The sequence below is a fragment of the Oryx dammah genome, unplaced genomic scaffold (genome assembly GCF_014754425.2).
Source record: "Oryx dammah isolate SB20612 unplaced genomic scaffold, SCBI_Odam_1.1 HiC_scaffold_1, whole genome shotgun sequence".
Taxonomy (NCBI): Eukaryota; Metazoa; Chordata; class Mammalia; order Artiodactyla; family Bovidae; genus Oryx; species Oryx dammah.
This window is the reverse complement of record NW_024070185.1, coordinates 7,148,225-7,174,536: the sequence shown is the minus strand read 5'-3', so window position 1 is coordinate 7,174,536 and position 26,312 is coordinate 7,148,225. Positions and strand designations below refer to the sequence as shown.

Sequence of the window (26,312 nt, the reverse complement as noted above, 5' to 3'; positions counted from 1 at the left end):
TGACCTGGGCAGAGACAAAACAGGTTAGACAATTGACAGTACATGGAATAATCATAAACATCATCAATGTAGCATAACAAAGACTAGTAGGGGCATTAGTCAATTTTAAATTCACATTGCCAGGAGGGCTCAAGTCCCTTCTTCCTTGTTCAGGGATCAGAAGATCTATCTCCTGTCTGTTTTGGAGTATAATCTCTGTCAAGCTGTGTTGGCTCTTTAGAGCTATCTTGAGAAATATTATCCCCAGAAACTGGATTTTGGGGGTATTCATTAGAATGGCACTCACTGGTAGTCCTGAATAGGTATCTGAGATCTCCCAGGGGCTCACAAGTGTATTGAGTGTCCTCTTCTGTTTTTTTTCCACGGCTTGACTTGTGAGTAGTGAATCCAGGTGTCATGTCCTGGTACCTTGACTGCTGTGGGGGTAGAAAGTATTACAGGGTAGGGGCCCTTCTGTGTGGGCTGGAGTTGAGCCTTTGGGGAGCCATCTTTCCAGACTTTCATTAGGACTTGAGTCCCTGGAGCACATAGTGGTGACTCCTTAGAATCTTTTGGGTCCTGGTTCATATCCCACCAGCATATATCCTGTTGGAATTGCCCAATGGCCATGGTGTAAGACTGGAGGGTCTGAACCTCTGGATCTAGGAAGAGGTCATTGATATAAACAAAAGGTCTCCCATATAGCATCTCACAAGGACTAAGACCAAGCTGTTCTTTAGGGGCAATGCGGGTGTGGAGGAGAGCTATTGGTAAAGCCTCCTTCCATCCCAGGGAGGTCTCCTGGGTTATCTTTTTTATCGCTGATTTTAAGAATTGATTGGCTCTTTCTACTTTTCCTGAAGATTGAGGCCTCCAGGTACAATGGAGATAATAAGTAATGCCCAATGCTTTTGAGACCTCTTGGATGACCTTAGAAGTAAATGATGTCCCATTGTCAGTTTGTAATGACCTGGGCTGACCAAATCTTGGAATGACTTCATGGAGCAGTTTTTTTACCACCTCCTCAGCCTTTTCAGTCCATGTGGGAAAGCCTTCAATCCATCCTGTGAATGTATCTATCATGACTAATAGGTATTTATACACTTGAGAAACTGGCATCTGGGTGAAGTCTATCTGACAGTCCTCTCCTGGGTAGGCCCTATGTCGTTGGATGGGCTGGGCCAGCTGGGGTCTTTGAGTTCCTTGGGGGTTGTTTAACTGGCAAGTGGGACAAGAGGAGACCACCTGTCTTATAGTTGTTTGGAAGCCTGTTCCTCTGAAGGACCTTTCTAGTAATCTTTGGAGGGCCTTTTCTCCTAAATGAGTAGTGGCATGTAAGGATTCAACCAACTTACATTGGAGGTTCCCAGGCAGAAAAAGGAGTCCCTCCTTTTGGAACCATCCCATATGATCTTCTTGAAAGCCCTCGCTCTTAGCTTTAAGAGTCTCACCTTCAGTATATTAAGGAGTTTCTGGCAAATTAGTCTGTGGAACTAAGGTGGCAATCCCTAATAGGTCATGGTTCTGTAATGCTGTGGAGAAGGCAATGGCACCCCACTCCAGTACTCTTGCCTGGAAAATCCTATGAAGGAAGGAGCCTGGTGGGCTGCAGTCCATGGGGTCGCTAAGAGTCGGATACGACTGAGTGACTTCCCTTTCACTTTCCACTTTCATGCATTGGAGAAGGAAATGGCAACCCACTCCAGTGTTCTTGCCTGGAGAATCCCAGAGATGGGGGAGCCTGGTGTGCTGCCATCTATGGGGTCGCACAGAGTCGGACACGACTGAAGTGACTTAGCAGTCTGTAATGCTGTTCTCCTAGCTGCCTGATCAGCTGCTTGGTTCTCTTGTGCCACTTCTGTGATCCCTTTTTGGTATCCTTTACAGTGGGAGACTGAAACCTCAGTGGGAAGATTGACTGCCTCCAGGAGTCGAAGAATCTGATCACCATATTTGATTGGGGACCCTCGGGTGGTCAAGTGGCCCCTTTCTTTTTAAATAGCTGCATGTGCACGTAGCACCAGAAAGGCATGCTTGGAATCAGTGTAAAAGGCTATTTTTTTTTCCTTTTCCCAGCTCTAAAGCTCGAGTCAGGGCTATGAGTTCAGCTAATTGGGCTGAAGTACCTGGTGGCAGAGGCTTAGCCTCTATGGCCTCAAAATTGGAGACTACTGCATACTCAGCTCTTCTTTTCCCATCCAAGACAAAGCTGCTTCCATCAGTGTACCAGATTTCCTCAGGATTGGTCAGAGGATCTTCTGACAATCCCTCCCAGGGTTTTGTCCAGTGGTCCAAGGTTTCTAGACAAGAGTGAAAGGGGAGAGAGCCCTCAGGGGTAGGCAGGAGGGTGGCTGGGTTAAGAACCTCACAAGGGGATATAGTGAGGCCTGGATTTTCCATCAGCATTACTTGATATCTGAGGATTTTTTGATCAGACATCCATAAATGGCCTCTCCCATTTAGGAGTTGTTTTACTTGGTGGCTGGTAAAAATGGTTAGTTTGCCCCCAAAGGAGAGTTTTAAAGCGTCTTCTATCATGATTGCAATAGCTGCAAGATTTCGAAGGCAGGGGGCCAGCCTTGGGTAGTTGGATTGAGCTATTTGGATAAGTAAGCTACATGCTGGGGCTCGGACCCCAACCTTTGAGTGAACACTTCCAAGGCTATTCCCTCTTTGTCATGGACATAAAGTTGGAATGCTTTTTCTGGGTCTGGCAGCCTCAAGGCAGGTGCCTGAGTTAAGGCCTGTTTTAGTGTAGGCTCTGCCTTCTTTTGAGGAGTGCCCCACATCAGTGGGATTGAATCATCCCGTCCCTTTAAGCTTTCATATAAGGGCTGGGCAATTAGACCATAGTTGGGTATCCAGATTCTACAACATCCAGTTAGCCCCAGGAAAGTTCGTAATTGTTTTCGAGTCGTGGGGGAGGGCAACTGGAGGATTCCTTGTACCCAATCAGAGGACAGCCTCTTGGACCCGTGTGTATTCTGAACTCCCAGGTAAGTGACCTTTGTCTCAACCATCTGTGCCTTAGCAAGGGAGACTTTATATCCCCTTTCTGCCAAGAAGTTTAGAACCTGATTTGCATGTTGTTGGGCACTTTTCTCATCTGGAGAGCAGATTAGTAGGTCATCTACGTATTGTAATATTTTCCCATTAGGTCCCAGGTCCAGATCTAGGAGATCCCGGATGGGATCTGTCCAAGGGCCTGTCCAAACAGGTGGGGGCTATCTCTGAACCCCTGAGGTAACACTGTCCAAGTCATCTGTTGGTGTTTTTCTCCTGGGGCCTCCCACTCAAAGGCAAAAAGATATTGGGCTTCTTTCGCCAGTGGTATGCAAAAATACGTCTTTGATACCCAAGACTGTAAACCACTTGGCACCGGGTGGGATTTCTCCCAAGATTACATAGGGATTGGGTACTGTGGGATGGAGGGGACTACAGCTTCGTTTATGATCTGGAGATCTTGAACCATTTGTCAAGTTCCGTCTTTTATCTTTACTCAGAGGATTGGGGTGTTACATGGCGAACTGGTGGGGACCAATAGCCCACAAGCAAGGAATTTATTTATTAAAGGCTGTAGTCCCTCTCGAGCCTCTCTTTTGAGAGGGTATTGTTGCCAGTTAGGAAACCAAGTGGGATATCGGAGGACAGTGATGACTGGTTCAGCTTGGTGGGCTCGTTCAGGAATCCCCTGGTCCCACCCCTGGGGGTTAATTTTGTCTTCCCATAGTTTTTGGTCCCTCTCTATTGAAGGTGTAATGGGTTCTTTAGTAGTAACCAGGAGCTGCAGGGTCCTAGGGGCTGAAAAACTTCCCATCACAAGGGTGGTCCCCAGTTTAGTGAGTATATCTCTTCCCAATAAGGGAGTAGGACACTCAGGGACCACCAGAAACTTGTGGGAAAATATTTGTCCATCCCAGCAACAAAGAAGTGCTTGGGTGAATCTTTTAGTAGTTGCTTTTCCTGTAGCACCCAAAATGGTACAGGTTTGGGAGGAGAAGGCTCCGGAGTAGGAGATCTAGACAGAGTAGGTAGCCCCTGTGTCAACCAAGAAATTCTCGGACCTACCTGCCACATCCAGTTGCACCCTTGGCTCCAGCCCCGTGATGGTTATCTGTGACAGGCGGGCTGGCTGGAGTGGGCTGCTTTGAACCATCGTGAGGGTAGGCTTGGCGCTAGACCTTGAGTCTCTTGGGTCCCGAGGGCAGAGTGCTGCCCAATGTCCCAGTTGATGGCATTTGTGGCAAGCCGTTCTAAAAGACTTGTCACGGTTTGGATACTTTTTGGCCCAATGCCCCGCCTGTCTACAGATCAGGCATTTGTCTCATGCCTTGTCCTTCAAGGACTTGGTATTTGCCATAGGGCTTTTCTGGAGGGCGGCCAGCATCTGGGCATGCCTTGTCTCTTTCTTTCTCTCCTTCTTCTGGGCCTTGGCCTCCTTCTCCTGTTCTCTGTTATACAAGGTATTGGTGGCTGTCTGGACCATCTCATCTAAAGAGGCAGCAGGGTCCTGCTGTTGTAGCTGTTGTAACTTAATTCTGATATCTGATGCACATTGGGACAGGGATTTGTCCTTTAAAATCATTTGTCCCTTGTAAGAGTCTAAGTCCAGATTGGTAAACTTTTGGAGTGCCTCTTTTAGCCTTCCCAGGGGGTTCTCATTGGGTTCCTGAGTTATTGCTGAGACCCGGGCATAGCTAATTACTTTTTGTTGGGCTGCTTTCAGTCCTGCCTTCACACAGATTAGAAAATGATCTCTTTCCCAGATGTGCTCAGGGTCACTATAATTCCAATTAGGATCAGAGGAGGGGACTGTAGTTTCCCCTACTGGGTATCTATCACTGGACTTGTGAAGCCCTGTTGCATAGCTCCGGGCCTCCTTTAAGACCCTAGTATGTTCAGGGTCAGATAAAGTTTGACTAAATATGACCATGATGTCTTTCCACGTCAAGTCAAAGGCCAAGGTAATATGTTGGAATGTATCTATATATTTGCCTGGGTCATCTGTATAGCTTCCCAGGTCTTGTTTGATCTGTCCTAGTTCTAAGAGGGAGAAGGGCTTATGGACCTGGGTTGGTCCGAATTCTCCTCCAGTTTCAACTAAGGAACATACTCTAGCTGGCTTTTGTGGAGGGGGTGCTCCTGGATATGGGGGCACATTTGGATACAAGGAAGGAGCACCAGGCAACTCGGGAGCTGTGGGAGGTGAGCCTTCATGAGGGGGTTCCTTTTCTTGGTTGCCTGTGCCTAACACCATTTGCCTAGTGGGCTCACTTTTAGGGCGTACAACAATCCCATACTTAAGACTGAGTTCCTTCATATCTCTTAGTCGGAAGAAAATTTGGACATAGGGGATCTCTGTCCATTTCCTTGTCTTTTACAGAATAATTCTAATTGTAGGATGGTATTGTAATGTAAAGTTCCATCCTCAGGCCAGTGTTCCATGTCCCCCAGTGGATACTGTGGCCACACAGTGGCACAAAAGAATTTCAAGTGACTTCTCCTTAGAGCTTAGAGGGTCGAACAGCTTCCAGTTATCAAGGATGCATCTCAAGGGCGTCTGCTGGGAAGTGGACTGGTTATTTCCCATCTGAAAGACAGTCATGACAGGGAGAAAAGAAAAAGACCTCTTTTGATTTTTATGGGTGGACTTCCTTAGGGGTGAGGCTTTTTGAAGCTTATCCTACCCAGAACTGTTGCAACCTGAGAGCCAGGCGTCCCCAGGTCAGAGTGCAGAGCCCCAGGCAGGCTGAGGCATGACAGCCTCCTAGAGATCGAATCCCCAGGCAGGTCGAGGCGTGATGATCTCCCGGGACCACCGGGACTGGCGGATCCCTGAGCAGGTTGAGGTGTGACAACCTTTAGAGGACCAGATCCCTAAGCAGGTAAAGGCGTGATGACCTCCTGGGACCCCCGGACTGGAGTTGGGCATCCCCAAGATCTCCAGTCTGACCAGTACTGGGTAGGATTAGGGGGTTGGATATTATAGAGTATTTCCCTCCCAAGGCCAGCTATTTTCTGGTTGTCTTTCCAGAAGATTGTAGAGGCAACCTTGTGGGTCTGGATGGGGCTCAGGAAAAGAGCACGAAACAGGAGGGAAGGGGGCAGAGCACAACCTTTGAAAGAATGACATAGCACAAGGGTATAATGTAAACCAATTAAAATCAGTTGGGTCCAAGATGACAAGTCAAATTCAAGTAAACCTTAATTTCCAAGCTATAAGCCAACAGACACACCGAGGTGGCAGGACAGCTCTAAGGCACTGTCAAAAGATGGAGGAGTGGGTGGTTCCCCAATGGCTGGGATGATCCTCTCACTCATTAGCATATGAATTCACCCCACTTGCAAAACCTAGCCAGGCCGCATTGCATGGCCGGTACCCTGTAGAGTGGGCTCTTCTCTCTGAATCCTAACAAGTCTACCTCTTATCTATCGCTTTGACTCTTAATGAATATTTGCAATGAGACCCCAGAGCCTGAGCTTTATGGAAGCCATTCTGGGTTTTGGTCGGACTCAAGTCCTGGGAGAGAGCTGAAGGACATGAGGAAAAAGCAGTGGGAAAAACGTGCCAAGGAATCCCCTTCATAGCCCGCCGGGAAATTTGCTAAATATCTGACCAGTGCTCAGTTTCATTGGTCTGATCCTTGGCGCAGAGAAGAGAAAGGACAGAAGAACACCCACCAGCTTGTGTAACAGCTACTGGGGCTCAGCAGATAGCGCCTTTGGGACATGCTGAGGAGTAGCCTCTCCAGAGTCCCTCAGTTGTGTCCCCTGCTGCCGGCGTGTTTGTGGGAGGTTTGAGGAAATAAGAAATGAGAGATTGCAAAGGAATTAAGATTTCATTAGGCATGTCCCTCCAGCCATAGGAGCGAGGACCTCTTACCTTAACCGGAGGTCTTCTGGAATCTGAGACTGGGCTGCACGAGCTTTCTGCTGAGTTTGTTTTTTGCTGTCCTGGTTTCCAGCACGATGGGCTTTCCCCTGCACTGGATTTTCTTTGTGTTCTGCCTCTACTGTGGGAGCTTCACTGAGTTGGGCTCCTGCTGTGCTTGGTCTCTTCCGTGCAGAGATTGCTTCAGCCAGGTTAAATCCGAGTTATGGCACCATAGATGCCACGCGAGTGTATGTTCCTCGGTTCTTTGTCCCGTCACAACAAAGATTTGGGGTGACAGACATTAAAGCCCCCTCGGCGTGTCACAGCTCTCAGGTCTTGGATAGACCATGTTATAGCTCTCAGGTCTCGAATGGACCATGTTATAGCTCTTAGACAAATCAATGTTACAGCTCAGTGTTACAGCTCTATTTTATTTAGAAGATAGCAAGAAAATCCATCTTCGAGGCATGAGGGCATGTCAATCCAAAAGACATGAGGAGAAGAGCGCCCCAGCACATGGGAGAGAGAGAGCGCGAGCTAGCTTTGGCTCCTCTATTTATATGTTTTTCTCTCCCTGGGCCTGTCCTATGTAAATCGGGCCAGCCAGGAGTGTTGTTTGTTTTACCTGAGGTCCTCACTGTGGTCCTCGGACCTTTTTTTGTTCTATTTTTGCAGATTTTTCCCTTCCTTGTCTTTTAGCCACCGCCATTTTGGACTCCTTTTCATTATTCTTCCTACCTAACATTACTATTACATCAGCTCCACCTCAGATCATTAGGCATTAGATTGTGAAGTTTTAAGACCCCCTTTCTCTTGATGAAAGTGAAAGAGGAGAGTGAAAAAATTGGCTTAAAGCTCAACATTCAGAAAACAAAGATCATGGCATCCAATCCTATCCTATGGCAAATAGATGGAGAAATGGTGAAAACAGTGTCAGACTTTATTTTGGGGGGCTCCAAAATCACTGCAGATGGTGATTGCAGCCATGAAATTAAAAGACACTTGCTCCTTGGAAGAAAAGTTATGACCAACCTAGACAACATATTAAAAAACAGAGACATTACTTTGCTAACAAAGGTCTGTCTAGTAAAGGCTATGGTTTTTCCAGTAGTCATGTATGGATGTGAGAGTTGGACTATAAAGAAAGCTGACTGCCAAAGAATTGATGCTTTTGAACTATGGTGTTGGAGAAGACTCCTGAGAGTCCCTTGGACTGCAAGGAGATCCAACCAGCCCATCCTAAAGGAGATCAGTTCTGAATATTCACTGAAGGACTGATGTTGAAGCTCAAACTCCAATCCTTTGGCCATCTGATGTGAAGAACTGACTCATTTGAGAAGACTCTGATGCTGGGAAAGATTGAAGGTGGGAGGAGAAGAGTATGACAGAGGATGAGATGGTTGGATGGCATCACTGACTAAATGGACATGAGTTTGAGTCAACTCCGGGAGTTGGTGATGGACAAGGAGTCCTGGTGTGCTGCAGTCCATGGGGTCACAAAGAGTCAGATATGGCTGAGCGAATGAACTGAACTGAACTTCCTCTAGAGAAAAAAGCCTCTGGGAAAAGGGATCTCAGTTATCTGAGTATTATGAATGCCCCCACCTTTTACAGGGACAGATGCAATTATAAACTATCTGAAGATATCTAGGACTTATTCTTCATCCACCAGTGTGTGCAGACATAAAGTTAGGATAAATTTGAGCAGGTAGCCTACAGAAGTGTTGTTTAAATGAGTTCTTTGTATAATGAAATTCAATAGGTTATTATTTGTTGTCTTGATTTAGTGAGCCAACATGCTAATTAAACACTTTGGGATTTGTTTTGACTACTTTCCCTTAGCTTGGCATCATTTATAACCTGATTATTTTGTTCATACTAAGGTTGGACATGGAAAACTGCTTTTGTAGATGAAGAGAATCAAGAGAACATTTAAAGTTTTTATTATAGAATGTAAAGTATTTAGTGTCTATAATCTTTGACATTGCTCACTCCTAAGGAAATTAAATTAATTTGGTTGATATTTAATAACAATTAGATGCTTATATTTTCTACCAGTTATAATATTTTAACCTGCATAAAGACCTTTATGTTTAGTCTCTGCTACTGCCAATATCAGATTTTGTGTTCAAAGATAGCTCAATGGTACACTCTTTGTAGCCATGTATATAAAGAATCTTAATTAGAAAAACCCCCAACAAATCCACTTATCTAATGTTTTCTTACTTTTCAATATGCTGCTACATGTTAAAAGTCTGATTTCCATGTTCATCAGTGTAATGAACACTAATTTATAGTGTTCATTAGCCAATATGATTAAATAGCATTCAGTGAGCCTTTAGATATTTCTTAGTTTTAGCCTTTGTGGAAGGTCATCCTGTGTAAAGTCATTTGCAAATGATAGGTGACATCATTATTGTGTTTATTCTGCTGATACAAGCATCAAATTAAGCATTCTTATTATGAGATGGCCTGTCAGAAGACAGGCTATCTCATTAAGTGCCAATGTTCATAATATTGCCTAAACAAAATGTTATAATGATCTCATTTGAGAGAGCTGAATCTGAAATGAGAATATCACCATTTGAGAATATCGCTGATGGTAATATTCTCATTTCAGGTTTTTTTCAAATTTCAGTTTAGAAAGTGATATTTCCCTTCATTTATTTTAACCTATTTGCATGTCTTTAAATATTATTTGAAACTATGAATAGTATTTTTAGTTTGTTGACCTGAACCCATACAAAAACAAATTATAATAGACTCCTGTTGACCTAACAATAGATAAAATTAAGGCCTATCAGATAAAAGGGCTTCTCTGATACTTTACAGACTGACTGAAGTCCATTTTTAAACTAATTGTAACTTAAGCATGGAACATGACAAGATTAAGATACTATACAGATCATAATCTGTTTCAGGTGGTTTTTAATAGTAAATAAGACAGATTCAGAGGTGAAGAAATAAGTAATACTAGCTCTCTTGTGTGCATGCGTGTCAAGTTGCTTCAGTTGTGTCCGACTCTTTGTGACCCCATAGATAGTAGCCTGCCAGGCTCCTCTGTCCATGGAGTTCTCCAGGAAAGAGTCCTGGAGTTGGTTGCCATTCCCTCCTCCAGGGGATCTTCCCAACCCAGAGAATGAACCTGTGTCTCCTGCACTGCAGGCAGATTCTTTAGCACTGGGCCACTGGGGAAGCCCATATTAGCTCTCTAAAAGCTAAATCTCAAATCAAAATATGTTATTTAAATATATATTGTTTGGAAAAAACTTCAAGTTATGTAATTTCTTATGGATATATAGTAGCCAGTTGGCAGAAAGAGGATCTGATGTACCCCTAGGACATGTGTGAAAATAAACTTTGTTATGATATTTCAACTAAATTCATAACTAATCACTGATTTTTACATCTGCAAACCCAGTTACAAATATCTATGTTTTGGTATTTTGATATATTATAATGATTTGTGCTTTAGGAGACAGAGAATGCACTTTTGAAAATAATTTAAAAATAATGTATTTTTCAAATGATAATCTTTTAGAGTGCTGTGATATTCTTACTGAAATTAAACCTAAGAGTTGCAAGAACATTTCAGGATGATTTAATCAGGTCAGTTTCATCATGGCTAAGGTTTAAAAAAAAAAAAAAACCCAAACCACATAGCAACAACAACCACAAAATTTCCCAACATTGTCTGAAGATTTAACAGATTTTTGATATTCATTCTAGGTTTAGTAGTCCAGGAGAATAGGCTGACAACCTGTATTAAAAAATAAATACAGAAAGAAATGAAATTACCCCGAGTGTTTTTTTAAATTAATTAAAAAAGTATAAATTTATTTATTTTAATTGGAGGTTAATTACTTTACAATATTGTACTGGTTTTGCCATACATCAACATGTATCTGCCACAGGTACACACGTGTTCCCCATCCTGAACTCCCCTCCCTCCTCCCTCCCCGTACCATCCTTCTGGGTCGTCTCAGTGCACCAGCCCCAAGCATCCAGTATCATGCATTGAACCTGGACTGGCAACTCATTTCATACATGATATTATACATGTTTCAATGCCATTCTCCCAAATCATCCCACCCTCTCCCTCTCTGACAGAGCCCAAAACACTGTTCTATACATCTGTGTCTCTTTTGCTGTATTACTCAGCCATTAAAAAGAATACATTTGAATCAGTTCTAATGAGGTGGATGAAACTGGAACCTATTATATAAATTAATTTTTATTGGTGTATATAGTTGCTTTACAATGTACTAGTTTCTACTGTACAGGAAAATGAATCAGCCATACATATACATATATCCTCCCTTTTGGATTTCCCATTTAGGTCACCTTAGTGCACTGAGTGGAGTTCCCTGCACTATACAGTGAGTTCTCATTAGTTACCTATTTTATACATAGTATCAAGATTGTATATGTGTCAAATCCCAGTCTCCCAATTCACCCTGTCTCCCCTTTCCCCCTTGGTATCCATATATTTGTTCTGTACATCTGTCCTGATATTCTTACTGAAATTAAATCTAAGAGTTGCAAGGACACTTTCTGTCAATTTCTGTCCAAATGTGGTTTGAAAACTAATGATATATTTTCTGTATTGCACTGTAAGAATATTGAAATGGCAAGAAAACTATGTTATTCCTGAGGGACATTCTCTGACATTTTCTGACAGTAGCAGATTTCCTGAAATTTATATTCCCTTAGCTTCTGATCATGTCCACATCATATTTTTTTTTGTCTGTCCTTATAGATTAAGAGTTTAAGAATGTAGAACTCCCAGATCTAGCATGCTGATGCCCTATTCATTCCATCAGGCTAGAATGGCCTTGAATGTTTGCTTTATTTTAAATGACAAATATAAACTATCTGAAATAATCCATAAGAATAACAGAGGTTTTTTATATCTTACAGTCCATAGAAAAACTCTATATTACATGTGTAATATAGAGCCATTTCTCTTACATATCATAACTGGAAATTTTTATCTTACCCTTTCCCCTAAATACATTAGAATGTGTATTACCAGATTTTTCAATAAGAAAAAAATGATGTATAGGGAATATCATGAATTTTAGTCATCTAGGTTATCCTGAAGTACTCCAAGAACATCATCATATTTAAAATTCTTAAAACATGTCTTTTGCATGTAGTAATAAAACTTGCCTATATTTAAGAATGTTACTGTTTTAGTCACTAAGTCATGTCCAACTCTTTTGCAACCCCATGGACTATAGACCACCAGGCTCCTTTGTCCATGGGATTTCCCAGGCAAGAATACTGGACCAGGTTGCCATTTCCTTCTCCAGAAAATCTTCCCAACCCAGGGATTGAACCTGCGTCTCCTGCAGTGCAGGTAGATTCTTTACCTCTGAGCCATGAGGGAATCCATATTCAAGTATAACAATACTGAAACAGTGAATTGGAGAAGGAAATGGCAACCCATTCCAGTATTCTTGCCTAGAGAATCCCATGGGCAGAGGAGCCTGCTGGACTACAGTCTGTGGGGTCACAAAGAGTCAGACACGACTGAATGACTAGGCACAAATAGTGAATAAAACGTGCCATACAGTTTTCTAAGCTCTTTCCAAGTATTATCATACTGTTAATACCAGTAGGTAGGTACTATTATTAACCCGAGAGGAAGGCCTAAGAGTGGGGCCCAACAGTAGTGCTGAGGGAAAGTCTTTCAGAAAGTTTAATAGGAAACAGATCATGTAGCGAATTAGGGAAAGAACAGAGTTTTAACTTGCTGTTTGAACCCCCCCTTTTTTTGCATACCATTACTAATCCCTGACCTAATAGAAGCAGAAGATATTAAGAAGAGGTGGCAAGAATACACAGAAGAACTGTACAAAAAAGATCTTCACAATCCAGATAATCACGATGGTGTGATCACTCATCTAGAGCCAGACATCCTGGAATGTGGAGTCAAGTGGGCCTTAGAAAGCATCACTAGAAACAAAGCTAGTGGAAGTGATGGAATTCCAGTTGAGCTATTTAAAATCCGGAAAGATGATGCTGTGAAAGTGCTGCACTCAATATGTCAGCAAATTTGTAAAACTCAGCAGTGGCCACAGGACTGGAAAAGGTCAGTTTTCATTCCAATCCCAAAGAAAGGCAATGCCAAAGAATGCTCAAACTACCACACAATTGCACTCATCTCACACGCTAGTAAAGTAATGCTTAAAATTCTCCAAGCAAGTCTTTAGCAATACGTGAACCATGAACTTCCAGATGTTCAAGCTGGTTTTAGAAAAGGCAGAGGAACCAGAGATCAAATTGCCAACATCCGCTGGATCATCAAGAAACGAAGAGAGTTCCAGAAAAACATCTATTTCTGCTTTATTGATTATGCCAAAGCCTTTGATTGTGTGGATCACAATAAACTGTGGAAAATTCTGAAAGAGATGGGAATACCAGACCACCTGACCTGCCTCTTGAGAAACCTATATGCAGGTCAGGAAGCAACAGTTAGAACTCGACATGGAACAACAGACTGGTTCCAAATAAGAAAAGGAGTGCGTCAAGGCTGTATATTGTCACCCTGCTTCTTTAACTTCTATGCAGAGTACATCATGAGAAACGCTGGGCTGGAAGAAGCACAAGCTGGAATCAAGACTGCCGGGAGAAACATCAATAACCTCAGATATGCAGATGACACCACCCTTATGGCAGAAAGTGAAGAGGAACTAAAAAGCCTCTTGATGAAAGTGAAAGTGGAGAGTGAAAAAGTTGGCTTAAAGCTCAACATTCAGAAAATGAAGATCATGGCATCTGGTCCCATCACTTCATGGGAAATAGATGGGGAAACAGTGGAAACAGTGTCAGACTTTATTTTTTTGGGTTCCAAAATCACTGCAAATGGTGACTGCAGCCATGAATTTAAAAGACGCTTACTTCTTGGAAGAAAAGTTATGACCAACCTAGATAGCATATTCAAAAACAGAGACATTACTTTGCCAACAAAGGTCTGTCTAGTCAAGGCTATGGTTTTTCCTGTGGTCATGTGTGGATGTGAGAGTTGGACAGTGAAGAAAGCTGAGTGCTGAACAATTGATGCTTTTGAACTGTGGTGTTGGAGAAGACTCTTGAGAGTCCCGTGGACTGCAAGGAGATCCAACCAGTCCATTCTGAAGATCAGCCCTGGGATTTCTTTGGAAGGAATGATGCTAAAGCTGAAACTCCAGTACTTTGGCCACCTCATGCGAAGAGTTGACTCATTGGAAAAGACTCTGATGCTGGGAGGGATTGGGGGCAGGAGGAGAAGGGGACGACAGAGGATGAGATGGCTGGATGGCATCACTGACTCGATGGCCGTGAGTCTGAGTGAACTCTGGGAGTTGGTGATGGACAGGGAGGCCTGGCGTGCTGTGATTCATGGGGTCGCAGAGTCGGACACGACTGAGCCTGAGCGACTGAACTGAACTGAACTGAACTAATCCCCCAAATGTGTGGGTTGTATACATGTGACTTTCCAGAGTGAACTCTAGGTTTTTCAGCCTCCACGCAGCCACATATAGCTGGCCATGTATAACTGTATCCTGACAATGAGACAGAAGAGGAAGCAACCTGTGATAGTTTTTGACTGACTTTCTTAAAAGTTAGCTAGTATGTATGTTTGGTATTTTTCTCCTCATTTTTTCAAGGTGATCCTGGGAATAGAAACTAATAGCTGGAATTCCATATTGGATCATAATAAGTTCTAAACCATGAGCTTTACCTCGTAAGGCCAGGCTTAAAATACTTTGGGTACTTTATTCTAACTCTCAATTGCTTAATTCCCAATATTTTATTAAAGAGATATTTAACTTATGTCTTGTTTCACTCCCTATTTTCATCTCTGTATTATTTATAGCTGAATGGAACTCTTACTGATAAATTCATTGTTATATTAAATAATATGAAATTAAAGTATTTAAGAACACTGGGTATATATGTTTATATTCACTGTATTAAAATTAAAAGGAAGGAAGTAAAAAGCATGTATTAGCTAATTTTAAATGATAGTAATAAAACATTACATGTTAATATACTTAATGAAGAACAATTATATTTTCCAAAGCAAAAATGTAAAGAGAAAAGTGACAGTTTTTAATGCCAAATTTAATAAAAGAGACGTTGAATGGATTCTTATATCTGATGTTTGAATTTAATTTTTTGCCATGTGATTTACTGGTTAAAGTATATGAACAAAATCTAGCCTCACAGAAATAAAAATGCATTTGGAAAAGAGAGGAGTATAAATATTTTTGGATAATTATGGATATTTTTGTCAAGTACTGTTTCAAAACTCAACAAATGGTAATTTCTTAAATGTTAGCTGCAGTCAATGAAACTGAAAGCATATCAATAATAATTTTATCCAGTTACACTTAAAATTTATTGGCATATCTTACATTTTGGATGAATATTTTACCACTTTGGAAAATTACTAAGTAACAAAAAGCTTCCACATTTGATACATTTCAATAAAAAAAGAAAAAAATTTTAAAAAGTCACAGCCAATCTCATCAGGAAAGACCTTGTTAGAAAATGTGGTGGTTCCAAATTTTCCAAAATTCTAATATTTGAAAGCTTAAATTTTATCATTAACAAAAATAACTGTCAGCTGCTGTCACAATAGGCTTTGTTCATTTTAAAAGAAAATACCCTTCAGATAACTAGAACTGAATAACTATTGTTAATTGGTTGTTCTTTCTAGTAAAAATTGAATTCTGTAAAAGTAGCTAATTTAGTTTTTCTTTAAGACAATCTCCATATCTCAGTGTTCACCAAAATTGCTTTACATGAGCTCCCCATTTTATCACTCATAATCCAAGGCAACCAACTGTTAAGAAACCACAGTTAGTGAGGGGATTCAGACAACAGTGGAGTGGTGGTCGTGAGGTGGGGAATGAGGTAAGAGGTGAATCCTGGCCTTCCCTTCCAGGCCCTTCAGGTCACCCAGCCTTGGGCCAGCAGATGAGCTGGGGGTCCCAGAGAACAGGTTTGGGGCTGTGTCCTGCAGGGCTTCAGAGCTCTCACCAAAGTCACCCACTAGCCTCAGCCCAGGCCTTGGGGCAGCAGTGAACCTCTCTCCCATTCTGCTCTCTGCAACCTAATAGCAGTGGCAGTCTGCTGGGTCGCAGTCTGTGGGACCTAGTCTCCCTCTTTGGGTGGCATGAGGAGCCTGAGAGCCAGCTAGGTTGGGTGCCTGGCTTCTTTAGAGATGACAGCTGTGTGGAGTCTGGGGACCCGGCCCTGAGGGAGCTGCCAACTGAGCTCTGTCTCCTCTTAGCCAGGACCAGGACCTTGCAGGGTGAAAGTTGTACCTTGGGACCTTGCCCTTTCTTGTCAAGTCAGAGAACAAGACTCATTTGGTAGAGATTTAGAGAGACATCATCACCTGGCCATGACCTGACCTCAAGAACAAAGGATCTAAACCAGGAGATTTGCAACAATTAACCTCATCCCTCCCTCACCTCTTTTTGCTTTCAAAAGGGCTTTGATGAGAGCTTTCAGTAAGTTTTGGGGTTTGCGGAGCATGAGCCACTCATCTGTTTACATGGCCCTGTAATAAACCTTTCTCTCTTCCAAACTCCAGTGTTTTAGCATTGTTTGGCCTCACTGTATGTCGGACACTTGGACTTGCATTGTTCAGTAACATGGGGAGAAGTATGCAATAAGATTAATTCTACTGTTTCATCAGGCAGGAAGTGGCTTTTTAAAAAGTTCTGAGTGAGTCACCCCATCATGTAGAGGTCCTGGCCGAAAGAGACATCAGCTGAGGGCAAAGAGAGCAAGAAATGCAAACAAGGAATCTCTGTTGTCCTAATACACATACTTAGCATCTATTTTATATATCATTGTATATATTATAAATCAAGCAGCATTATCATTTTTCCCTCCTTGCTTTTCTCTCTTACTTTGAGATATGGCAAATTGGTGTTGGTGAACTTTATAATTTGGTACTTAGAACACAGACTATCAAGGTGAGATTATAAGTGACTTAGAAAAGGAATGAACAGTACTCAAAGATAGAGACAACAGGCAGATGGGATATTTCTTTCTTTCTGAAGGCACCTCCCTTCCTCGTGGAACTGCCAGCTGGGTTCACAACGGGAAGTCACCCCTGTCTACAGCTCTTCCACTTACTTTTTGGTTTTCCAGTTTGCTGACTACAGATTTGGGGGCCTCTCAGCCTCCATACTCCGGTGACCAATTTTGAGCTCTGTTATCAAGGAACGCATGAAATGGAGAGCAGGAAGTGTAACTTCCAGTGGGAAACCGGTGGGCCAAGTTCTGAGGAGAGCTGCTGTTTCACTTCACCCTGAAGGTAGGCTTACCTCAAAAATAAAAAAAAGTTCAGGTATTCCACTTATTGTCTCTGTCTCAAGAGGACCATTCATTTCTTTTCAGGTTCATTCATATTTGTATCACCTCTTGGTTCTGTTTCTCAGGAGGACCCAGCTTTATGATTATGGTCTATGAGTCCTTTCAGACTCAAGCTTAGAGTCTCTTTCTCTAGCCCTTAGTGTGAATTTTGTACTCAACCAATTCCCAGTATTAAATCTTCCTTTTTAATGTAGTGGAGGAGTTTTTCTAGTTTGCAGTGGAAGCCAGGCTGATGCAAAGAAATTATTTGAACATCACTCCAAATTATAATTACTTCTTTGTGATTGTTTCCAGTAAACATAATTTTAGGTTGCTTATTACCTTGATCAAACAATTACTTGAAATCTCAGTAGGAATAAGTTCAGTTCAGTTCCATCACTCAGTCGTGTCCAATTCTTTGCAACCCCATGAATCACAGCACGCCAGGCCTCCCTGTCCATCACCAACTCCTGGAGTTGACTCAAACTCAAGTCCATCAAGTCGGTGATGCCATCCAGCCATCTCATCCTCTGTTGTCCCCTTCTCCTCCTGCCCCCAATCCCTCCCAGCATCAGGGTCTTTTCCAATGAGTCAACTCTTCGCATGAGGTGGCCAAAGTATTGGAGTTGCAACTTCAGCATCATTCCTTCCAAAGAACACTCAGGACTGATTTCCTTCAGAATGGACGGGTTGGATCTCCTTGCAGTCCAAAGGACTCTCAAGAGTCTTCTCCAACACCACAGTTCAAAAGCATCAATTCTTCGGAGCTCAGCTTTCTTCACAGTCCAACTCTCACATCCATACATGACCACTGGAAAAACCATAGCCTTGACTAGATGGACCTTTGTTGGCAAAGTAATATCTCTGCTTTTTAATATGCTATCTCGGTTGGTCATAACTTTTCTTCCAAGGAGTAAGCATCTTTTAAATTCATGGCTGCAGTCACCATCTGCAGTGATTCTGGAGCCCCTAAAAATAAAGTCTGACACTGTTTCCACTGTTTCCCCAACTATTTCCCATGAAGTGATGGGACCAGATGCCATGATCTTCGTTTTCTGAATATTGAGCTTTAAGCCAACTTTTTCACTCTCCTCTTTCACTTTCATCAAGAGGCTTTTGAGTTCCTCTTCACTTTTTGCCATAAGGGTGGTTGTCATCTGCATATCTGAGGTTATTGATATTTCTCCTGGCAGTCTTGATTCCAGCTTGTGCTTCTTCCAGCCCAGCGTTTCTCATGATGTACTCTGCATAAAAGTTAAAGAAGCAGGGTGACAATATACAGCCTTGACGTACTCCTTTTCCTATTTGGAACCAGTCTGTTGTTCCATGTCCAGTTCTAACTGTTGCTTCCTGACCTGCATATAGGTTTCTCAAGAGGCAGGTCAGGTGCTCTGGTATTCCCATCTCTTTCAGAATTTTCCACAGTCTATTGTGATCCACACAGTCAAAGGCTTTGGCAGATTCAAGAAAGCAGAAATAGATGTTTTTCTGGAACTCTCTTCATTTCTCGATGATCCAGCGGATGTTGGCAATTTGATCTCTGGTTCCTCTGCCTTTTCTAAAACCAGCTTGAACATCTTGGAAGTTCATGGTTCGTGTATTGCTAAAGCCTTGCTTGGAGAATTTTGAGCATTACTTTACTAGCGTGTGAGATGAGTGCAATTGTGTGGTAGTTTGAGCATTCTTTGCCATTGCCTTTCTTTGGCACTGGAATGAAAACTGACCTTTTCCAGTCCTGTGGCCACTGCTGAGTTTTCCAAATTTGCTGACATATTGAATGCAGCTCTTTCACAGCATCATCTTTCAGGACTTGAAACAGCTCAACTGGAATTCCATCACCTCCACTAGCTTTGTTTCTAGTGATGCTTTCTAAGGCCCACTTGACTTCACATTCCAGGATGTCTGGCTCTAGATGAGTGATCACACCATCGTGATTATCTGGGTCGTGAAGATCTTTTTTGTACAGTTCTTCTGTGTATTCTTGCCACCTCTTCTTAATATCTTCTGCTTCTGTCAGGTCCATACCATTTCTGTCCTTTATCGAGCCCATCTTTGCATGAAATGTTCCCTTGGTATCTCTAATTTTCTTGAAGAGATCTCTAGTCTTTCCCATTCTGTTGTTTTCTTTACATTGATCTCTGAGGAAGGCTTTCTTATCTCTCCTTGCTATTGTTTGGAACTCTGCATTCAGATGCTTGTATCTTTCCTTTTCTCCTTTGCTTTTCACTTCTCTTCTTTTCACAGCATTTGTAAGGCCTCCTCAGACAGCCATTTTGCTTTTTTGCCTTTCTTTTCCATGGGGATGGTCTTGACTCCTGTCTCCTGTACAATGTCACTAACCTCCGTCCATAGTTCATCAGGCACTCTATCAGATTTAGTCCCTTAAATCTATTTCTCATTTTCACTGTATAATCATACGGGATTTGATTGAGGTCATACCTGAATGGTCTAGTGGTTTTTCCTACTTTCTTCAATTTAAGTCTGAATTTGGCAATAAGGAGTTCGTGATCTGAGCCACAGTCAGATTCCTGGTCTTTTTTTTGCTGACTGTATAGAGCTTCTCCATCTTTGGTTGCAAAGAATATAATCAGTCTGATTTCAGTGTTGATCATCTGGTGATGTCCATGTGTAGAGTCTTCTCTTGTGTTGCTGGAAGAGTGTGTTTGCTATGACCAGTGCATTCTCTTGGCAAAACTCTATTAGCCTTTGCCCTGTTTCATTTCGTACTCCAGGGCCAAATTTGCCTGTTAGTCCAGGCATTTCTTGACTTCCTACTTTTGCATTCCAGTCCCCTATAATGAAAAGGACATCTTTTTTGGGTGTTAGTTCTAAAAGATCTTGTAGGTCTTCATAGAATCGTTCAACTCAGTAGGAATAATTCCTTTAAAAATGATGAAATTAGTTCAACTTATCAGAAAATGTATACATCTCCTATATTTCCATTAAATGTTTACATTTTACCACATTGTTCGTTTCTCTAGTCACTGATTTTTAATATATGTGACAACTGTTATTTGTATTGACCTGTAAGAATCCTTTACTTATTGATGAAAATATATTGTATTTTCTAAACTTTTTTCTTATCTTTTAGAACTTTTATAGTAGAATTTTATATGTAGAAATTCATGTAAGCTACATTTAATGGCAGTTTTTATGTTTATTTTTCAGTTCCATAGTTTTTAATTCTCAATCTAATTTTTTTGGGTCTTGAAATAAAAAGTTAATATGAATAGTGACATTCACTTTGCTGTACAACCAAAACTAATAGACTGTAAATCAACTATACCTCAATAACAATTTATAAGTTAATGTAAGTGGTGACAAAGAACAACATTCATATATTCCTTTTCACTGTGAACTTCATTTTAAAGAATGTTCAATGATTAATTTTCAGTGATATTTATTATTAGGTCAGGAAAGCTTGCTTTTATTCCTACTTGGCTATGAAATACTTTTCATTGTCAAAAGAGTTGAAATGTTATTTAACACTTTTTTTGTATGTGCTGTGATGAGCATGTTTTATTTTTTTTAATATCCAGTAAGAAATTGTATAAACTATGCTTGCCTTAAAAAAAAAAAACCCTACTTTATGAAAATGTTATTTTCTTCCTTCTGCTTAAGATGTTATTTCCTCATTTTTGCTGAATTTGATATACTTGTTATTTGTTATTTTTGCTCAATCTCTGTACATGAAGTCAGTATTTCTTTCTTGTATTGTTTTTGTCCAGATTTTTACTGGATGCATAATATTAATGAAATACCTTATTCTTTAGTTTTATCCTATAAAGTAATTTCTGCTTGTGAATAACTGAGATCTGTTCCTTAAGGTTTAACACTCAGCAGCTTACCTTTTGAGGACTACTGTCTGTGGGTAAAATGTAGAGAAAATTATACATTTGTTATTAATTTCATTTTGTTAATCAGATGTTTACTTTTTATAAATTGATATTATTCATTGATAGTTTTACTTAAAATGACACATCCTATGTATGTTTCTTAGTAATTTTTTCATATGTTTAAATATCTGCTATGGTGGCACAGAGGGTAAAGAATCTGCCTGCAATGCAGGAAATCCAGGTTCAATCCCTGGGTCAGGAAGATCCCCTGAAGTAAATGGCTACCCACTCCAGCATTCTTGCCTGGGAAATCCCATGGACAGAGTAGTGTGGCAGGCTACAGTCCATGGGGTCCCAAAGAGTCGGACATGACTGAGCAACTAACACTTCCAACTTTCTTTCATTGTTTCAAATAGTGGAGGTTTTGGTGTCCAGCATTTGAAAGTGGACTGCCAGCTTTATGAATCTAATAGCAATAAACATAATGACAGTCCCTCAGAAATGTAACAATGAGACCAAAGAAGGGCACAGCTAAGAAAATTCCTCCTGGGATCAGAGTCATCAGCGTGTGTCTAGAAGGCTATACACATGTGCTAAGGAGTAACTACCCACTTAGAACAATGGGAGTATGGTATGGGCAGACTTGAAACATTTCCAGGCCACAATGAAATTTATTAAAAAAGGGTGAAACTCTCATTGGCTACTGGGAGTCAAGCACATTTTGACCAAATACTAGCTGTAGAAAAGGCCACTCTGAATATCAGTGAAGGCATAGAATAAAAATGAATATTTCAGACCAAATGGAGAATCTTAAACTGAAGTAGAATAGCCAAAATTAAAAATAAAATTAAATTCCCTTTTAAAATCAAATCTTTGAATCTTTGGAATCTTGGAATCTTTGCAGTAGGTCCTGTGGGTCTAGTATGTGATCCCTGAGGAAAGGGTTAGCCTACCTGGTACAGGAAACTCAGGGATTTGGTGAAGATTTATACCTAGGACTCAAAACCGTGAGGCTACAATGCTTGGTAGCAGTGCCAGTGTGTCTGAGACTTATAGTCTTGCTGGTTCTGAGTGTAACCAAATATGTATATAAGCAGAAATTATGATTGATGCTAAGGCAAAAGCTGTTAATGAGACAATTCTGACATGAACACAAATCAAATTTTTCCCGAGTTTCAAATCTTTCTCTAGTTCCTGCCATTGGCAGAAAGGAACAGGAGAGGATTGGCATATAAGACATATAATTTGTAGGTTACCAGTCCTTGTGTGACAAGGCCAGAGCACAAAGAAGAAGGGCATGTGGGATAGAGGAACAGTAAATCAGTCACACACATGAACACTATCCACCGACTGTCTCTGCTTAAGACACACATAGAGAATAACTCCGTAAAAATTGACCACTTAAAATCGCTTAAAATAATGGAAAGTAGAAATAGGCTAGGGATTAGTAAATTTTGTTTACTGGTTGTTTATGGTCCCAAATGATTAGAAAAAGTTGGAATTTCCCGCCAATGATCTAGGACAAATGTTATATCATTGTTACTTCCAGGAGATTGCAGTTTAACACTTGGGAAAGATCATTAGGCTTTGGTAGTCTCTTGAAATAGGAGCTATTGGTTTTTCCTTCTTTGTTGCTTTTTTCAGTGGGCACATTTTGTGTTTCTTCCTTGGGTAAAGTTAGAATATTCTGTGCTTACGTCCTAGGTGAAACCGTAACACATGTCTATTTTTTTACGAAGTTTTAGGAGGAACAGGCTTCTCTGCTTTATCATCTTTTCTTTTTCGTCTCATGAAAAGCAAAAGCAAAAGCAACAGACATGGCAGTAGAAACAAAGAAGGAATCAGTAAGTACAGCAGTGGCTTCCTCTTTTCCACCCTGTCTTCTGTTTGGGAGGCAGGGGGTGGGCCACTGTCCACACTGCCTCCTCTGCCTTTTTGCTGGCAGATGGGAGGGTCCCACTCAGAGGCGCAGTGGCAGTGCTGTCTGTTGTTACAGATGCCTCTCAAAGAGCAGAGCCGAGGCGAGCACGCACGTGGAAGCGTGGAGAACGAGACACATTTCCTTCTGACGCAGATGTTTTGGGGACCACACTTTGTGCCATCTTTCACTTCACCAATATCAGCTGTTCTTATCCCACGGTGGTAGTCTGTACCCCAGCAAGTGCTATTATTGAATTTAGTCCAATGCAGAGTAGTATGATCGCTCATTCGAGGAATTTCTTTCACGTTCTCACACTGAATCCTCCCACACAGGCTGTCTGACATGTTGCATTTTACGTATGAGGTGGCTGTGAGACCACAGTTACCAAAACGGTCACCTCGGGTATTCACTGCCCTGTAGCAACTCACGTTTGCATTCTTGGCCTCTTTGCCAAAGATTTTCCTACACTGTTCATTGCGCTCATTGCATCTCTTTTCGTAGCAGTAACCACCGCCTGTGCAGGAGGTCCCATCCTGCACGTACACATCTTCTGGACACTGATAGGATGTCCCATTGCACCACTCTGGAAGATCACATTCATTTTCTACTTTCCTACACATGGTGCCTGATGGCATGAATGTGCAGTTATGGCAACAAAGCCCAAAAGCACAGTTGACACCAGCTGTCAGAGTGCAGTTTAACTGACAACAAGGATCAGTGTCACACATCTTTAAGGGTCCACAGTCACACTGTTCTCCTTCTTCAACCACACTGTTTCCGCAGTGTGTCTCCCTGATGACTCCAAGTGGATCTGGTGCTGTGCGCAAACAATGTCTTCTACGACCGAGGTTCCAATAATCAGCATAGCTGCAGTTGCTGAATTTAGTTGTTGACGCTACATATGGAAACAATATGCACCTTGATGCTCCACATTTACATATTTTGATATTATCATGATTCATACCCAAATTATGACCCATCTCATGAGTCACAACATGAGAGAGAACAGAAATTCTTTGATTGTGGAAAGTCTCAATCCCACAGCTATAACGACCTGAACACACCGTTCCAACAAAGGCTAAGCCAAGAGTGGCACCATAATTCTTTTTTACAAAAATATGTACCAGATCATGGGGCACACGATTATGGAAGCTCTTGTGCTTCCATTTGCAAAAGTCGCCCAAGGCCTTGTTAACTTTTTCTACGGCAATAAGGCTTTTTTCAGTCCATATCTCCATTCCCTTGAAAAGTATCTCAAGGTCCAGTGCTTTCATAAGGTCACTTACTCCATTTAAAACAAGGAACACTTCTTTCTGCACAAGCGAAGTGTTACTTTCATGATGAAGATATCGAGTGTGATCTACGACCACTGCAACCTCAAGAAAATACCCGTGGGTCCACCAGCCTGTATAGCCACTTTGCATCAGAGTGGAATTAATGCTTTCTTGAAACTTCAATTGTTCTGCTATTTTTTCATCTGTTAACCCACATCGAAAATATGAAAAATTTGTCTCCTTATTGTCTACCTTATATATTAGATGCTCAAATGCAGTAGAAAACCTTTTGGGTTCAATTTCATAAACAATGTCATTTGTCTGTAACATTCCGTGAAAGCCCCCGAAGCAGTTATTGAGGGAAACCAGAGACTCTGGGTCCCCTTCCACGTAACCACGGTAATAACAGTCATCCTGGACAAAAGGTTGGTCTTCCAGGAGAACACCTGTGTCTGCATAGGTGAACACTGGGAAGTTTTTGGACAAAAAATTCTTCTTGACCTTTATATGAACAACATGTCTCTGGCCCCCAAAATGCAGTTTGTAACAGAACCAGCCTTGAAGCTTCATGTCTCTGCCAGTGGGTGTAACCCTCAGGGGAATCACCACTTCTGGGGGGCCAAGTCTTTGGGAGTGCCCAACCTGGGGCCATTCAGGAAGGAAGAGGAATACTTTCAGCCAGAGAAGCAGGAGAGTAACCTTCATATACACCAGGAACTCACCAACACCTATTGCGGAGCCATCATATTTAGCCATTGGTAGAAAAAGAGGGCAGGACAGGATACATCAAGGTTCAGTCTCCTCCATCTGAGCTGATGTATTCAATGTTAACCTTTAGTTTGTTCTCTGGCAAAGTCATGCAGTCAAAGCAGCAGCACTAAAAGAAAACAAAATAAGTAGAACAGGGACTGGGTGGGAGTTATGAGCAAACCAAGATAGAGGAAAAAGGAAGGGTACAGGTTAGGATGAATGAGAGTTTGGCTTAAGACATGCCTGACATGCTCTTAAGTTATGGTGAGGCAAAGTGAGACTGTGAGTACACAAGAATGGTGACGATTCGTGATACAGTTCTTTATATCTATTGATATGTGCAAAATTTCCACAACATATAACACAAAAGAGTCTTACTGGAAAGATGAATGAATATCATATTCTGATAAAGGAGTCTTGTGCTACACATTTGGATGTTATGATAATAAACTATAGGTCTTCCTTTTACTTACAAGTGAGAATTATTTAATCATAATACTTAGGAAACATATAAATATTATTCACAGATATTATTTTTTCTCATTGTCCATATAATGTATTTCCATGTAACAAGTTGTTATTTGTCCTAAGTCCTCTGCATTTCTCTTCATCTAAATCTATAAAATTGCAGGAGCCCAACATTGCTAACTTTCACAGCTTTGAGGATCTACTGTAATGCTACCTAATTCAATGATCAGTAGACCAACGTGGCCTTGGGAGGGGGAATATGTTGGGTTGTTGATGGATGAAACTCAAATATATTTATATTCTATTATACTGTTAAGAAGGACAGCATTTAAAAACCTGTACCCTTATAAAATGGAAGGAAATCAGTGCAGCTGGGAGGGTAGCAATTGAAAATTGGAATGTACTGAATGCAAAATAACCTTCAGAAGTAAAAAGGAAATCAGTGGCTCCTTGAAGGAAGAAAGCTTGGAGTAAAGAAATATTGTCTTAGAGTGGCAAAGACATCAAAGTCTCCACATTATAGGATTTTAAGGTCATCAGTTCCTGAGTGCCACCTCATAATGTATTATTTCATAATAAAAACAGATAATACATATACCATATGAAAATACCATCTATGGTTATCTCCATAATACAAATGTGTTATCATATATTTGTTAGCATGAAATCTGATAACATGCCTGGCTGGCAATACTGATGTTCTGCTTTCTTCTTTGAATAAAGCATTTCAAAAACATGTAATGTTCATACATGATGGTATACACTTAGAAAACATAAATGGACACACAGATCAAGATTATTAACTGGTTTAGAGCTCTAATTTGAACAGAGGTTTTAGGGGAAACAAC

General features: G+C 41.3%; 1 protein-coding gene across 1 annotated transcript in view; it reads right to left on the bottom strand.

Annotated features, from left to right (window-relative positions):
* The window catches only part of LOC120865102 (disintegrin and metalloproteinase domain-containing protein 20-like), a 137,947-nt gene extending 112,945 nt beyond the window's left edge, over positions 1 to 25,002 (bottom strand). Inside the window, exon 1 of the mRNA XM_040242118.1 lies at positions 22,904 to 25,002. Within this exon, the coding sequence (XP_040098052.1) occupies positions 22,904 to 25,002 (2,099 nt within the window). The remainder of the gene's footprint in view (positions 1 to 22,903) is intronic.
* Between the last annotated feature and the right edge of the window lie 1,310 nt (positions 25,003 to 26,312).